General features: G+C 62.2%; 1 protein-coding gene across 5 annotated transcripts in view; it reads right to left on the minus strand.

Moving 5' to 3' along the window:
- COL5A1 (collagen type V alpha 1 chain) overlaps positions 1-13,686 on the minus strand; it is a 155,872-nt gene that overhangs the window by 72,319 nt on the left and 69,867 nt on the right. For all 5 annotated transcript variants that reach the window (XR_013828946.1, XM_079925578.1, XM_079925579.1 and 2 more), the window contains exons 8-14: positions 12,653-12,820; positions 12,467-12,520; positions 7,532-7,573; positions 7,277-7,339; positions 2,647-2,721; positions 1,700-1,792; positions 142-198 (exon numbers count right to left, since the gene is read on the minus strand). Coding sequence is in view for 4 of the 5 variants with exons in the window: in XM_079925578.1 (XP_079781704.1) it covers positions 142-198; positions 1,700-1,792; positions 2,647-2,721; positions 7,277-7,339; positions 7,532-7,573; positions 12,467-12,520; positions 12,653-12,820 (552 nt within the window). In the remaining variant the exon portion in view is untranslated. The remainder of the gene's footprint in view (positions 1-141; positions 199-1,699; positions 1,793-2,646; positions 2,722-7,276; positions 7,340-7,531; positions 7,574-12,466; positions 12,521-12,652; positions 12,821-13,686) is intronic.

The following is a 13,686-nucleotide window of genomic DNA, read 5'->3' on the forward strand; positions in this document are numbered from 1 at the left end:
CGGCCGCCCAGGCCCCTCCTGCCCCAAGGTCCCAGTGACGTAAAGTGTGCTCTGACCTGGATAAGCTGGGAGCCTGATGGGCTGGGGGGGCAGCGGGAAGGGAAGGCACCCCATCCCCCAGGCTCCCCCATGACTACTTACCATGGGGCCGGGTCTCCCAGTAAGACCCATCGGGCCAGCCGGCCCCCTCAACGCCAGCTGAAAGGGAAAACGGGACACGCTGAGAAATGGCTGGTTTACCTGTACTGATAGGTGAGACGTGCCAGGTGGGAAGGGGGGCCGATATCAGAGGCCAAGGACAGGAGCCTCTGGGGGCGGAGGTCACATGGACCCCCAGACCCACTTTCTCCGATCCTCTGGGCTCCCGGCAACAACCACAAACGGAGCGGCAGAGGTGGGGTGGGAGCCAGGTGGGTGCCCACTCCCCGCTTTGGGGATGGGCGCTCCACCCACCTGGCTTCTCAGAGCCTTCTGCTGCCTGCCTCCGTCTCCCCAGCTGGCCTCGCACAGGCAGGGCCTGCCCTCAGCCCTGCACCCCGCAGAGGAAGCGTGAGAAGCAGCCCCACTTCCGGGCTGGGTTAGGGTTCCACGAGAGGCACTTCCAGCGACCGGGGAGGTATCGGGGAGCCCTCCTAGGGTGAACTAAGTCATGCCCAGGAGAGGCAGCCAGGGAGCCTCAGCCCCCCAGGGCCCCGCCTAGACACCTGCCCAGGGGGCTCCTCGCCTCCCAGCTGCACCACACAGCTCAGCCTGCTTTCTTAGAGGGCTTCCTCCACGCCACTCTGAGACTGTTTCCCCTGCGTGATGCCATTTCAATTTTGGAAGATTTTGTGTTATAAAATCTTCTTGGGAGCCCATCGCCCACTTGACTTCAGTCAAAACACACACATATTCGAAGGCCAGCCAGGCCGGCCCGTCAGTAAATCCGGGGGCAGGTGATGGGGTTTGCTACCCGCTGATTGTATCACACGACAATGTGTTCCGCAGCAATGACCCAGTACCCGCCGCCCTGTAATGCGTTATCCACACGTTCTGATCGTTAGCATCTATCCGCTGCGCCAGAGCTCCGTAAATGTTACCAAACAAGGGACTACTTAGCAGCTTGTTGCAGTGCCCCATTACGGGCACTCCACTGTCACCCACCCCGCCGGGGGGCATCTGCTCGTATCACAGGCAGTCAGCAACCTGGAGCCTCGTCAACTAGAAACACGATTCGCTCATCAGCTCATCTGTCAAGAGCAGAGCAGTAATGGGGCAAGTGCTCCTCGGACGCCCAGGTGAGCCAGGGGCTCTGGGGCCCACGGGCTCTCTCCCCGGGGCGTCGGGCTCGGCCCAGCCCATCACAGGGAGCCCCTGCCAGGAGTACATGGCGGGGGTCTCTCCATCCCCAGAGCCCAGGGGAGGGCAGCGGACGGCTGAAGCTGGGCGCACGGGGTCAGGAGGTGCCAGAGGGGCTCAGCAGCCGTCCTCATCCAGGAACCCGGCCCCTCGCTGTGGGCGAGGAACCCTAAGAAAGCTCCCCCACCTTCCCTGGTGCTCACCCGGGTCCCCCAAATGCACAGGGATGACGATCCCCGCAGGCTCCTGACTCGGACACGCACACCCAAGCTGGCCAGAGGCGCTTCCCCTCCAAGCTGGGCCCCGAGCCCCGTGGGGCCGGGCTCTGCCCCCCAGCCCCCCGGCCCCAGGCCCCACTCACCCGGGCCTGCTGGAGGATGGCTTGAGCTTGGGACTCCTGGGCCGAGACCATGGGTCCTTTGGAGCCCGCATCGCCGCCCCCTCCGAACCGGAACTGTGGGTGTAAGACTGGGGTCACCAAGGGCACACCGACGTGGTGCCCGCTCTGGACCCCAGGGCTGAGGCGGTGCCCGTCGGCCTCCCTGGCAACAGCAGAGCCTTGGAGAGTCCGGATGGGCAGCTTCCAGCCCCAGTCCCCGTCTCGGTCACGCCACCCGACTCTGCCAGCGCAGGGCTGCTCCAGCCCCGCCGGCCAATTTCAGCCCTGGGGCCGCCCGGAGAGCCTCCCTGCAGCGGGAAGCCCCTTCTGGCACCTGCGGCATCTCACCTGAGACCCCACGGCCCCGATTTATTTAAAGGAAGAGCCCAGGGCCCAGTGCAAACCCCACACTGGGGCCCAGCAGGGAGGCGACAGGTCCACGCAGGGTCTCCCGAGCTGCACCCAGTCTCCTGGGCTCACGGAGAAACTGACATGGGCCCAGACCAGCCCTCCATCATGCTCGCCCTCCCGGCCTGGGCTCCCCGTGAGGACCCGCAAAGTCACGAGCAGGCCAAGTTCAAGGAGGGGCCGGCTGGCACGGGGGTCCGAGTGGAGAGGGCAGGTGTGTGGTGACGGAAGCAGACACCACACAGCTTCCCGCAGAGCTGGACTCCGTTCCCTTAGGAGGGGCCAGCCCTGGACGCCGGCAGAGGGGGAGCCCTTGACCCTGGTGTCCACCCTGCCGTGTCAGCAGAACAGCCCCAAGGGGTCCGTATCTACGAGACAGTCGGCCCAGGTTGGAGCTAGTCTTCGGCCCGGTGACCGACCCCCCTCGGAAACAGCCCAGGGCCCCACTCCTCCGTCGCACCTGAGACCCCGAGCCCACCCACACGGCCGCCACCCCCCAGCCCTCAAGTAAGGACACTCACAGGCAGCATGAGCATGGTTCCAGGAGGGCCGGGCAGCCCGTCAGCCCCAGGAAGGCCTGGGCGTCCAGGGGGACCCTGTGGACAGAAGGGCCAGGAGAACAGGTCAGCACACAGGGCGGAACTGGGCTGGGACGAGGTGACGGGGCGGAGTCAGGAAACGCAGGACCCCGGGAAAGGGATGTGCAGACCCCAAGCCCAGAGGAGGGGGCTTCGCTGTGGACTGAGGACAGGATCCAGAGGAATGAGAGACACAAAGGCTGGAGCCTGCCGTGGGGGGTGCGGGAAGGCCCGCGGGAGGTGCTGGGCCTTCCACGACCACAGGAGTAACGCCAGGAACGTCCCTGCCAGGTGTCCCACCTGGGGGGGCAGCCCAAGGACACCTGCGCTGGCTGCTCAGAGGGCAGCTTGAAAAAATCGTCAGCCGAGCTTTGCCAAGCACTGAGGTCTGTAACTCAAAGACTTTGTCCCCTGAGCCAAAAGATGGGGCTGCATCACAGCCGCCTTCCCACCCTTCAGGACACTGAACGCAGGCTAATGACGGGGCCCACTCTGTCCACGGCCTGTGAGACGCGGGACATGCTCCAGCCACCAGGCTCAAGGCGAAATAAGAAAAGTCACCTGGCCTTTGTGTGTTCTCTGATCAGTGGCCTAAGTTGGTCAAACGGAAATGTTTTAAAGCACTGGCACCGCAGGGCTGGTCACACGTAGACCAGGTAAAGAAACAAGGCTCCCCTTCCACGGTTAACAGAGGGTTTTCCTGAGGCCGTCCTGGCGTCACTCTGGCACGGAGATGAGGGGACAGAGCTCAGACCCTCTGGAAGTGGCTGTAGGCCCAGGCCCCAGGCTGAACGCAGGAGCCCGGGGCTCAGGACCAGCTGCAAAGCCGAGCTGCTTCCCATAATAAAAGCAGCAGGGTCGGGGAGGAGCTGCAAAGACCAGGGGAGTCTTTATGCTGAGATATTTTTGCTTTTGCTCTTAGAAAGACCCAGAAAAGGAGAGGAACACGCACCAATCCTCACGTCCTCAGTATCAGCGGTTTGCTTTTTTTCAGGTCGGCTCCTGTGCAGTTACAGCTTGGGAGAGGCCAGAGAAGCTCTCGGGGGTCAGCGCCTGCTCTAGATCTGAAACCCGGCTCCACCTGCGGCCGGGGCCAGAGCCCTGGGGGAAGGGGGCACCATGCACGCTCCCACCCCACCAGGAGCCTCAGCTGGCCCTGCAGCAGGAGGGGGCCGGGAAGTCCCAGCGGAGCTCACTGAGGTCTTCTGAGCCCGGGAAGCCCGACAGGCCTGGAGGGAGGCACTGAGGTGTTCCTATCGATACCTTCAGCCTTGTCCCAGCTCAAAAGGTACCCCCACCCAACGTGCTCCCTAATATGAAAAAGGGTCTTTCTGGCTTCTAGGGGGTTCAAGAGGTTAACAAGACGACTCAGGCAGCCCTGGCTCAATCCTAGTGATGCCTCATTGACAGCACCGGAGGGGGGACGACCAGGCCACAGAGAGGACGTGGCCCCAACACACCCAGGGAAGGCCCATGTTACTGTGGCTTGCGGCCAGGACATCACAGAGATACCTGGCTGTGTGCAACAGGTGAGTAACCAGGTGTCCCAGGTTGGATGGCCCCACAAAAGATGTCCTGGGCACAGAGGGGCACTGGAAGGCGGAGCCGCCTGTCCTGCCCCCAGAAGGCAGGAGATGGTCGGACAACCTCGCCTTGCGGGCATCAGCGGTCACTCACCACAGCCTTTGCGAAGCTAAAAGCTTCCTATGGGCCTCGGTGGACTCTGCCTCTCAGCTAAGTTGCAGGGACCCAGCCTGTGACCATCCCCCTGGCCCTGAGTGTACATCCAGCCAGCCGCGGGGGGAGGCGGTGACACAGCTGGGCATCGTCCCCGCGGGCCCTGGGGATTAATGCAGGCACCTGGGAATCACGCTTTCCGTGGGTGTAATAACGGGGGTTCTTACAAGCCTTTTAAAGGACAGAAAAGACCCTCAAGCAAAATCCCGAAAGGATGCCCAACCCTTGAAACCTAAAGAGGTGGGAGGGAGGGGTTGAGGTCTCAACAACCGGGAGAAGGGGCTGGAGAAGCTGCGCCCATGGCAGCGTCATTAACGGGCTGTGTGGACATGATACAGAGTCATTGACCCTGCTGCTCCCTGGCCCCGAGGCTATCGAGTGCATCCCGATTCTGCAGGGAGGGAGGCACCCCCCCGCAGGAAAGGGCCACTCAGACGAGTCTGCATAAACAGACCTTACTGAAACAAGCCTTATCTTCCATTAGTTTCCCCCATGTATTTTGCAATCACTTCTCTGTAGTTTATTGCTTTCTGTTAAAATGGTATATAAGTTCCCAAGTCTAACCACTTCTCTGGGTTTCTTCTTCTTTTTCATGAAGCCTCATGTAAAATTAAAAATATGAATAAACTCATTTGCCTTTTCTCCTGTTAATGTCTTTGATCAGCTTAATTTGCAGGTCCCACTGACAAAACCTAAGACGGTAAAGTTCTTTCCTCTCCTACACGGGAATTTCGAGGTCATGCTGCCAGCAAGTGGCACTGCAGGATCCTGACTCTGCATCCAATGTTCTTTCACAGCTAATCAGCAGACAAGCAGGAGATCCGGGCATTGCGAGGACGCTGAGCTGTGAGCAGGGACAGTTCCTGGACAAGCTGGTTAGGCAGGGCCCAGCGGGCGAGCAGTGCTCAGCTCCTGGCATCAGCTCCTCTCCCTGGGAAGAGCCCTGGTAAGGTCAATGGGCCGCAGGTTTCCCCTCCAATTCCAGGGACAGCGGGCTCTAGAGCAGGTGATTCCTCTGCCTCCCTAACCCCAGCCCCTTTCTCCTGGACCCTAACTTGAAGTTAAGGGAGACCAGCTCTAAAAGCACCGGGATTCCACCGGCAGGTGCCGTGGCTCTTCCAACTCTCAGGTCTCAGCACTCAAAGCACCGGCAGGGTCGCTGCCTCTGGCCCTGACCCAGGTTCAGTCCAGAGGCAGGGACCAAGCGGGGAGGAGTGTCCCTCTGGTTCGTGAGCATTTAGACCCTCAGTGCTAGACCAGTGCCCAGCACTGTGGACACTCCGTGAATATCTGTGCTGGACAGACAGACGGACAGACACTTGGAGCAACACTGAGGCTGACGGGAGATGTCAGTCAGTATCTGTGGCCCCTGTGGACGGCGACCTTCCCTACGTCTAAGAGAGAAGACGTCTGCTACGGCAGGCTGTCCTCTCTCACTGACGTCTGGACTCAGTCGCACCCCTGGGTCCATCTGAGGATGGCTCTGTGGGGGGACACGGCTGTCACCCCTCCATCCACTCCCAGACCTTTGGAGTGAGCTGGGTTAGAGACTGCAGCCCCTGGGGCAGAACCTGACTGGTGTGGGTTCAGGGGTGGGGAGAGGACAGGCCCCTCACCTGCTTGTCTGGAATTTCAACAGTGGTAGAGGCAGGAGCGGCATGGGAAGTATGGGAAGGCCAAGCAGGTCACAGGCCAGCCACGGAGCAAGGCCCACCTACTCCGCCCCCAAAGCCACTGGCCACAGGGAAGCAACATGGCGGAGAATCCTGTTTGGTACCCAGTCTGACCCGGCTGCCCTCAGAGGTCATGCAGCCACCTGCTTTGTCTGCGGGCATTTCCTCACATCACCCTGAGCATCACCCCAAAGCCCCCAGCACCTGACAGCCAAACGCCCCCTCGGAAGCAGACCCCAGCTGCCTTTCATCAGGACCAGACCCAGGCACTGTCCACCCCAAAACCGTGAGGTCTTTGCTCTGGGCAGTGTGCCAGGCGCTGGGGATAAAGGTCTGTTAGGATGCACACACGCCCCCAGTGTCTCTCATCTACAACTACACCCAATTATAGCTCTCAGTCTGACTGTGCTCACATCGATATTCATTAGACCAGCAGGAAAAACAAAAAGAAAAAAAACGTCAAGCTGGTCGAGAACCCACAGGGCAGCAGTACCCCCAAACGCCCACTAGGAGGCGGAACGAAATTGCCGCGAACTGGGCTCAGCCTGCATCTCTCCGGCAGCCACCCAGGGCGACCCGGGGATGGTACCTTTGACCAGGGAGACCACAGGATGTGTCCCTTTGGTCAGGATGACCCCAGGATGGTCCCTTTGGCTAGGGTGGCCGCAAGATGGTCTCTCTGACCCAGAGCAAGTTTTCTGTGTCTGTTGCTAGATTTCCAACAAGGAAGCTGGAGCGAGGGGGTCTTAAGGCCAATGAAGTCCACGTATTGAGGGAGGATGATTCGGACCCTGTGGGATACCCAGGCAGCACCAGAGCTCTTTGGCCACTGCAGCTGTTGTTACTGCTACCCTAATGCAGGGCCGCCACCATGAGCTGGCCCCTGGAACCCGCCGGGGGACCCACAGCCCAGCTGAGGCTCACTCTTGCAGGGGTCTCCTGCCTCCAGCTCAGGGCCAGGCAACAGTCGGCCCCCTAAACATCTGAAGAGAGTGGGCGCGCTAAGGGGTGGCGTGAGATGCGAGGGGACGGGGCAATCTGGGGAAGGACGTCAGTGTACGGCGGTCACCCACACAGGTGAGGGCAAGGCTGCTCCCCGAGCAGGGAGGACGCCTGGACGAGGCCACAGAGCCCATGATCCGAGGGGACTGAGCCGCCCTTACCCTTTCTCCAGGGTCACCCACTTGGCCAGTGGGACCCATCGTTCCTGGAGGTCCTGGGAGACCCTAGAATTAAAAGTAAAGTCAGGCAGAGCTAAAGATGCAGCCACAGGGCGGTTCCCGCCTTGCCAGGAGAGGGTTCGAGAAAGTGCCGGTCCCAGGGCGTTTACCCCTCTTTTCCATCTGGGAGCTTTAAGGGGTCTCCCTCCACCCCTGAGCGCCTCCCACAAGTCACGGGACATAAAATGGGACACTCACCGCGGGGCCTTCGGGGCCGGGTGGCCCCTCCAGGAGCATGCCCTGGAAGAGACAGGGGGAGCGTCTGAGACCCCAGGATCCCTTCCCTCCATCGCCAGACCCCGAGTGCGCCCGGCCCCTAGCAGACCCCGGTCCTGAGGAAGCCCTCCATGCTGGGTGGACCAGAGGGCCACCGTCTCGGGCCCCTGGGTCTGCACCCTCCGTCCTGGGAGGGGTCCCAAGCAGCAGCCTCTGGAAGGGGGGCCACGGCGACCGTCCTCTGAGCGTTTCCAAGGCAGCCACAAGCCAGACAGCAACCCACAGGTTTCCCTCAAGAACCGCTTCCAGAGGAGAGAGGAGGAACCCGGACGCCCCGGCCACACCTCTGCCTTCCTGTGCCCAGGGGGCAGTGCCGAGGCAGGCCCCGGTGACGGCGGCCTGAGGGAGCAGTGGACCCCAGGGCCAGGGCCCAGGGAGGATGGAGAGACGACCAGCCGGTGGCTTCCAGGAGGACAGGAGGAAAGGGCACCACAGCTGAGGTCCCCGCCTAGAGAACCGTTAGGCCCAACTGCTAGAGCGGCCATGCTGGGGTCTCCAGCCCCCCCCTCCCTCCACCTGGGAAACACAGCCAAGTCCACTGGGCACTCAGCTGCCCTCCTCCTCTAGCCCCTCACCCGGCTGAGCCGAGGTTCATGCTGCCTCAGGCCCCCGGGCCTCACTGTCTTTCCCCCCAAATAGGGACAAGGCCTCCTGCCCCCTGTCAGCCTGGGCCGTAGAGTCGGCACGGGCAACGGAGGGGAGAGCAGGCTTCAGGTCTCTGCGGACACAGCTCCCGGCCCGGGGTCTCCTGCTCCCGGGCCTCGGCTTCAGCTACCTTCCCAGCGCGGGCCTCCTCTCTACCCCTGTCCGGTCAACACCAAGGTGAGCGTCCTCTGTGTTCCATGCCCACCGCCCCAGCGTCCTCTGTGTTCCATGCCCACTTCAGGAGTCAGAGGCAACGCATGGCCTTCCAGGGAGGGAAGGACCTCTGGCCCCTGCGAGGGTCTGCATGCTGAGAACACCGTGGTGGATCGTTTCTGGGGGTCCTGGGACCCGGTGGGTTCCGTCCGGCCCGGCTGGGCAGGCTTCAGACTTACGCGGGGCGCCTGGCTGCCGTGGACCCCTCCTCCCAATGAATTCCTGTGACGGCTGAGACAGCGGTGAGAGGGCTGGACATACTTGGCCCCCCGTGGCAGACCTGCCTCCTGTTTCCCCGGAACAAAGCAGGCTCGGGTCGCTTCTCTCTGGGGCTGATCAATGCTATTGTGCCCTGGGCTTTTCTTTGAAAGTGAACAGTTCTCTTGTGACACCTAGAATTGCCTCCTAGGAGTAAGAGGGTGTGCCCAGGACAGGCACCAGGTCAGCAAAGGTGTCAGACACCCCCCAGTGGGGGGCACCCAGGCCAGGGGCTGCAGGTCCCCTCCAAGCCCCTCATCCTCCCGACCAGGGCTCCCCAGTCGCTGGGAGGATGCACCCGGTGTTTACACAGATGTGCACTCAGAGAAATGTTTGTACACGAGATGTACACAGAGAGTTCATCCAAACGGCCTCATCAGTCCCACTTTCCTGTCTCCTCCTCTGACAAAGGCAGCTGAGGAAGCTCAGAACTGAGCTAGGCTTAAGAGAGAAATCCCTGGCTGCCACGGACCCTGCAGGACCGCAGCTGTCTTCCCGGACACACAACCGCTGTTCTCAGGGAGTGGGGGCCACGGTGGGTGGGCTCTCACGGGAGGATCATTGCAGGTCGGCCCGGCAAGGGCCGGAGGCCGCTGGATAGATGAGCCCAGTAGAGGGGTGCCGGCGCTCTCCCAGGTACAGTGAAGGGATGGACCCCTGACCACCGCCCCGAAGAGAAGTGCTCCCAAGACACGGGAAGCCATGGCCTTCCTTCAATGGCCCCGCTCCACACCCCACCGGGGTGGAAGGTCTCAGCCTCAGCTGAGAACTCGAAACCATCCTTAGCGGGGGTCCATTCATCTGCTACACAGCACAGACCGAGGAAACCTCCCTTAAGCCCCAGTGGAAGGCAGACATGCCTGTTATGGGCCTTCGCCAGATGATACAGGGCATTGACTCTGGAGATGCCTGGCTCCCTGAGGTCCCAGGGCAGCCAGGAGCACCAGATCTGACTGGCCTGAATCCGCTCGGCTGAGGGACTCCTGTCCTGTCGAGGAGCCGCTGGTGTCGCTGACCCACGACACAGGGTACCAGGTCTGCCCCTGTGTACCCGGGATGGATGGATGCAAAGAGAAGGAGCTGGTTCCCAGAGCCCCATGGACAGTCAGCCACGCTCCCCAGAAGGAGGTCGCTGGGGCAGGCTGGGGAGAGCAAACGGCCACCCAACCTTCACGGGCCGTGACGCCTGCGCGGCCGAGGCAAGACCACGTCGGCCGTGGTCCGGGACTCGGCCATCTGTTTATAGGGAGCTAAGACTTTGAGGACATCTGGTGATGCTCCGGGTTGAGAAATTCCAACAGTTTCCATGATGTCTCCAGGGAGACCGGCCTCGGTCCCTCGGACACTCCGAACAGGCTGGGGGCTGGGCGGGAGCAAACGCTGGAGCCAGAGGGGAGGGCATCCTTCCCTAACTTTATCCAGATGACTCATTTCTCCCCGAACAAAGATGAAATGCATTTGCTGGAGACATGCTATCTGTGTTGGGCCGCTTCTATTTGCTCAGCCTGTTCCCCCGGCCCACCCTCGCCGGTGGAGCCTGGTGGATCCTGGCCACTGGACGCCCCGGCCCACCCTCGCCGGTGGAGCCTGGTAGAGCCTGGCCACTGGACGCCTCATCCACTCTCATCCGCCTCCACCTGGACCTGGGACGCTATGGCTCTCACACAGGGGCAGCCCGGTCTGAGGGACATGTGAAAAGGAAGCTTGTCCTGACCGAGGTGCCGGCCAGGGCTTCCCAGAGCCAGGCCCAAATCCAGGACTCCACAGAGCCCGGCCCCCGCCTGCCCGAGGGTTCTCCTCTTCCCAGGCAAGATGCTCCTTTCACCAAAGCGATGGGGACACCACGGAAGGCACCCGAGTCGGCGGCAAGTCCACCGGGGACCAAAGCCATCTGGACCGTGGTCTGCACACAGCTGGACCACAGGGAAGTCACACGGGGTGTGGCCCACCTTCTGGCACAGCCCCTCAAGGGCTGGCGCGGGTCCCCGGCAGCCCATGTCTCGAGGCGGCACCACTGGCCGCACTGCTCTTCCCTGAGGGTCGCCTTCCTCCGAGTCTGGACTTGGTGTGAGGGGTTTACATGTCGCCGAGCAAGGAGCCGCCTGGTGCTGGTGTCCCCCTTCGGCCCCTCTGCCCACTTCCTCTGCATCCCCATCTTCCGGCCCCAGACAAGCCCTGACTCCCTTGGACCCTTGGGGAGCACCGGGAAAGGAATGTTCTCAGCCCGAGAACAGATGTGTGTGCCCAGCGGCCACAGCCCAGTGGGAGCGGAGGCGCCCATCCCTGGGACATGCCCTGGGGGGCGGGGCAGGAGGCACAGAGCAGGACAGTCATCTAGTCCCCCCGCCCTGATGCCCCAGCCACGGGCTTCAGGTGCCTCTAAGGGGGATGAGGTTCCAAAAGAACCTTCCCAGTCCCACGGAGGATGGGGGTCACCTCAGTCCTCCGTCCCACAAGTCCCACGGGAGGATGGGGGTCCCTCAGTCCTCCGTCCCGGAAGTCCCACGGGAGGATGGGGGTCCCTCAGTCCTCCGTCCCCACGGGAGGATGGGGGTCACCTCAGTCCTCCGTCCCGGAAGTCCCACGGGAGGATGGGGGTCCCTCAGTCCTCCGTCCCGGAAGTCCCACGGGAGGATGGGGGTCCCTCAGTCCTCCGTCCCGGAAGTCCCACGGGAGGATGGGGGTCCCTCAGTCCTCCGTCCCGGAAGTCCCAAGATCGGAAGCGTCCTGGAGCCTCCACGTGGGGCAACCGAGTCCTGGCAGTAGAGGAAGCTGGAGCCTGGCCCCAGCCTCGTGAGCCGTCGAGTGCAGGACGCTGGCCTCCTCCCTCTGGCTCTTGGAGGACGTGGCAGGGGTGGACCTTGGCAGCCAGCCCCTCCCCACTCTTAGAGCTGCTTCCCAGCCCATGATGCCACACCCACCACGTGCAGCTGCGGGGCACCCCTCCCCCACCCGGCTGATCACCTGGCACCTCGCCCGCCCCGACTCAGCGCCTGGACCTCGGCAGCCCAAAGGCCACAGGGTGGACCCTGGTGCTCCCCGGCCAGGCACGGCTCCCTGAGGGCAGAGGACATGCCAACGCAGAGTGGGGCCCCTGCCGACACCCACCGCCCCACGAGGTGCACGTGGGACCCTCTTCCCTCTGATCCCAAGGTTAAGACGTTCTCAACAGTCATTTTGTTTAACTCGCCCCCAGCCCAGCACAGTGCAGTTTCACTCAGTGGGAGTTTCAGGGCAGAGCTGTTTTATTAAATCCCCTCGGCGTGGCTGACGGCCAGGCTTCCCTGTTCCACCAGCTGCAGCCACATGGCCGCACAGCCCGCGTGGAGAGCTGGGTCCGTGGCTAACTCTCCCTGCTCCAGACCGGCCGCCACACTCAGCCTGCTAACCCCCTCTGCCCTCCAGGGGAGCTCCCTCCTTCCCAGAAGCCGAGTCTTTTAACAAGGAGAAATCGACACACAGTGGTGTGCCCGGATCCTAAGCGTGCGGCACAAAGGGTCCCGACCCATTCGAATCCCAGGCGGCCGCCACCTCGTTCGAGGTCCAGAACCTTACCCCCGCCCAGGCGCTTTTCCAAGCAGCGTGTGGCATCCACGAGGTCACGCAGCTCCTCGTGGTAGCCCCAGGCATAGAGGCGCAGGGGTCCCACAGGCCCAGCCACATCCTACTTAACCCACCACGTGCCCCCAGCTTCGACCCACCACCCCGCCGTTTCGGGGCGACAATAAGAAAGTGTCTTACTGGCTCGACGATGGCAGGTTCTCCCTTTTGACCCTTCTCGCCCCGTGGTCCGATCTGAGGTTTGTAAGATGCAGAGAGAGGAGAGGGAGAACAGAAAGAAGGTACAGATTACACCAAATCCATACGGCTGGTGAAGCAGGGGGTCCCCCGCAAGGGCCCGGGGAGGCACCCTCCCTAGCCACTCACCCCTTCGTAGATGGTGTCCTGGTTGGCGGGCATGCCCGGCCCGATCTCCGACGGGGAGATGGTGGGGTCGTAGTAAGGGTCGTAGTAGTTCTCGTCCAGGTTCCTGATGGTTTCTTCTGTGAACTCTCCGTCCAAGTCGTCCATCCCCTCCTCCGGAGGCGGATCCGGCTGAGAGGGAAGGCGGCAGGGTCACCCAGAGGAACGGACACGCACAGGCCCCCAGCCCCCGGACTCCAAGCACCGTGGCATTCCAAGTTCACAGAACACAGGTAGCCTGGGGTTTCACTTGTTGGGAGTCATCGTCTCCCTCTCACGACGGGGAGACTCACCCCAAAGCCCCCGAGACCCCGTGGCAAATCAGGGCTGCAGAAGGACGGGCACGTGGCCCCAGGCTGCACAGTGTACTTGGGGAACCTGGGGCCGCCAGGGGCTCGACCCAAGGCCCAGGGTCTCGGGGTAACAAGCTCCTAATCCCATGCCCGCTGCCAGAGGGGTCTGGACCCATCAGAACCCCGTGTGTCTGCTCTGTGGCCATCAAGGATTCAGCATCACGTGATGGTTGTGTTTAAGCACTCCCTATGGACCATGGGCTGAGCTCAACTCCTCTCCAGTCTGAAGACGTGGCAACAGCCCCAAGAGGCAGGGAACACTGGTGCCAGGTTGTAAATGAGATCACTGATTTTGAGAGAGGGGATATCACTTTCCAAGGCCACTGGCAGAGACTTCAAGTCAGGTCGGCCTGATGGGAAAGCCCATGGTCCTACCGGGCCTCATGTCTGGTCTGCTTGTCCAGACCCCCAGCTCATGTACCTGTCTGGCCTGCCCTCACCCGGGCCCCAGACAGGAACACTGTCTGTGAACACGCATGTCCTCGTCCGTCACCGCCGAACCCCAAGAGACCCGGAGGGCGGGGCTCATTCCACCCATTTTGCTGATGAAAAACTGACAACACTGAGATGCACCAGCAAGGCAGTGACGGCAAACTCACCGGGCATCCTCGGCCATCACTTAGAACGGCCTGGCTGCAAAGGGCT

This window comes from Stenella coeruleoalba (genome assembly GCF_951394435.1).
Source record: "Stenella coeruleoalba genome assembly, chromosome: 7".
In the NCBI taxonomy this organism is placed as follows: Eukaryota; Metazoa; Chordata; class Mammalia; order Artiodactyla; family Delphinidae; genus Stenella; species Stenella coeruleoalba.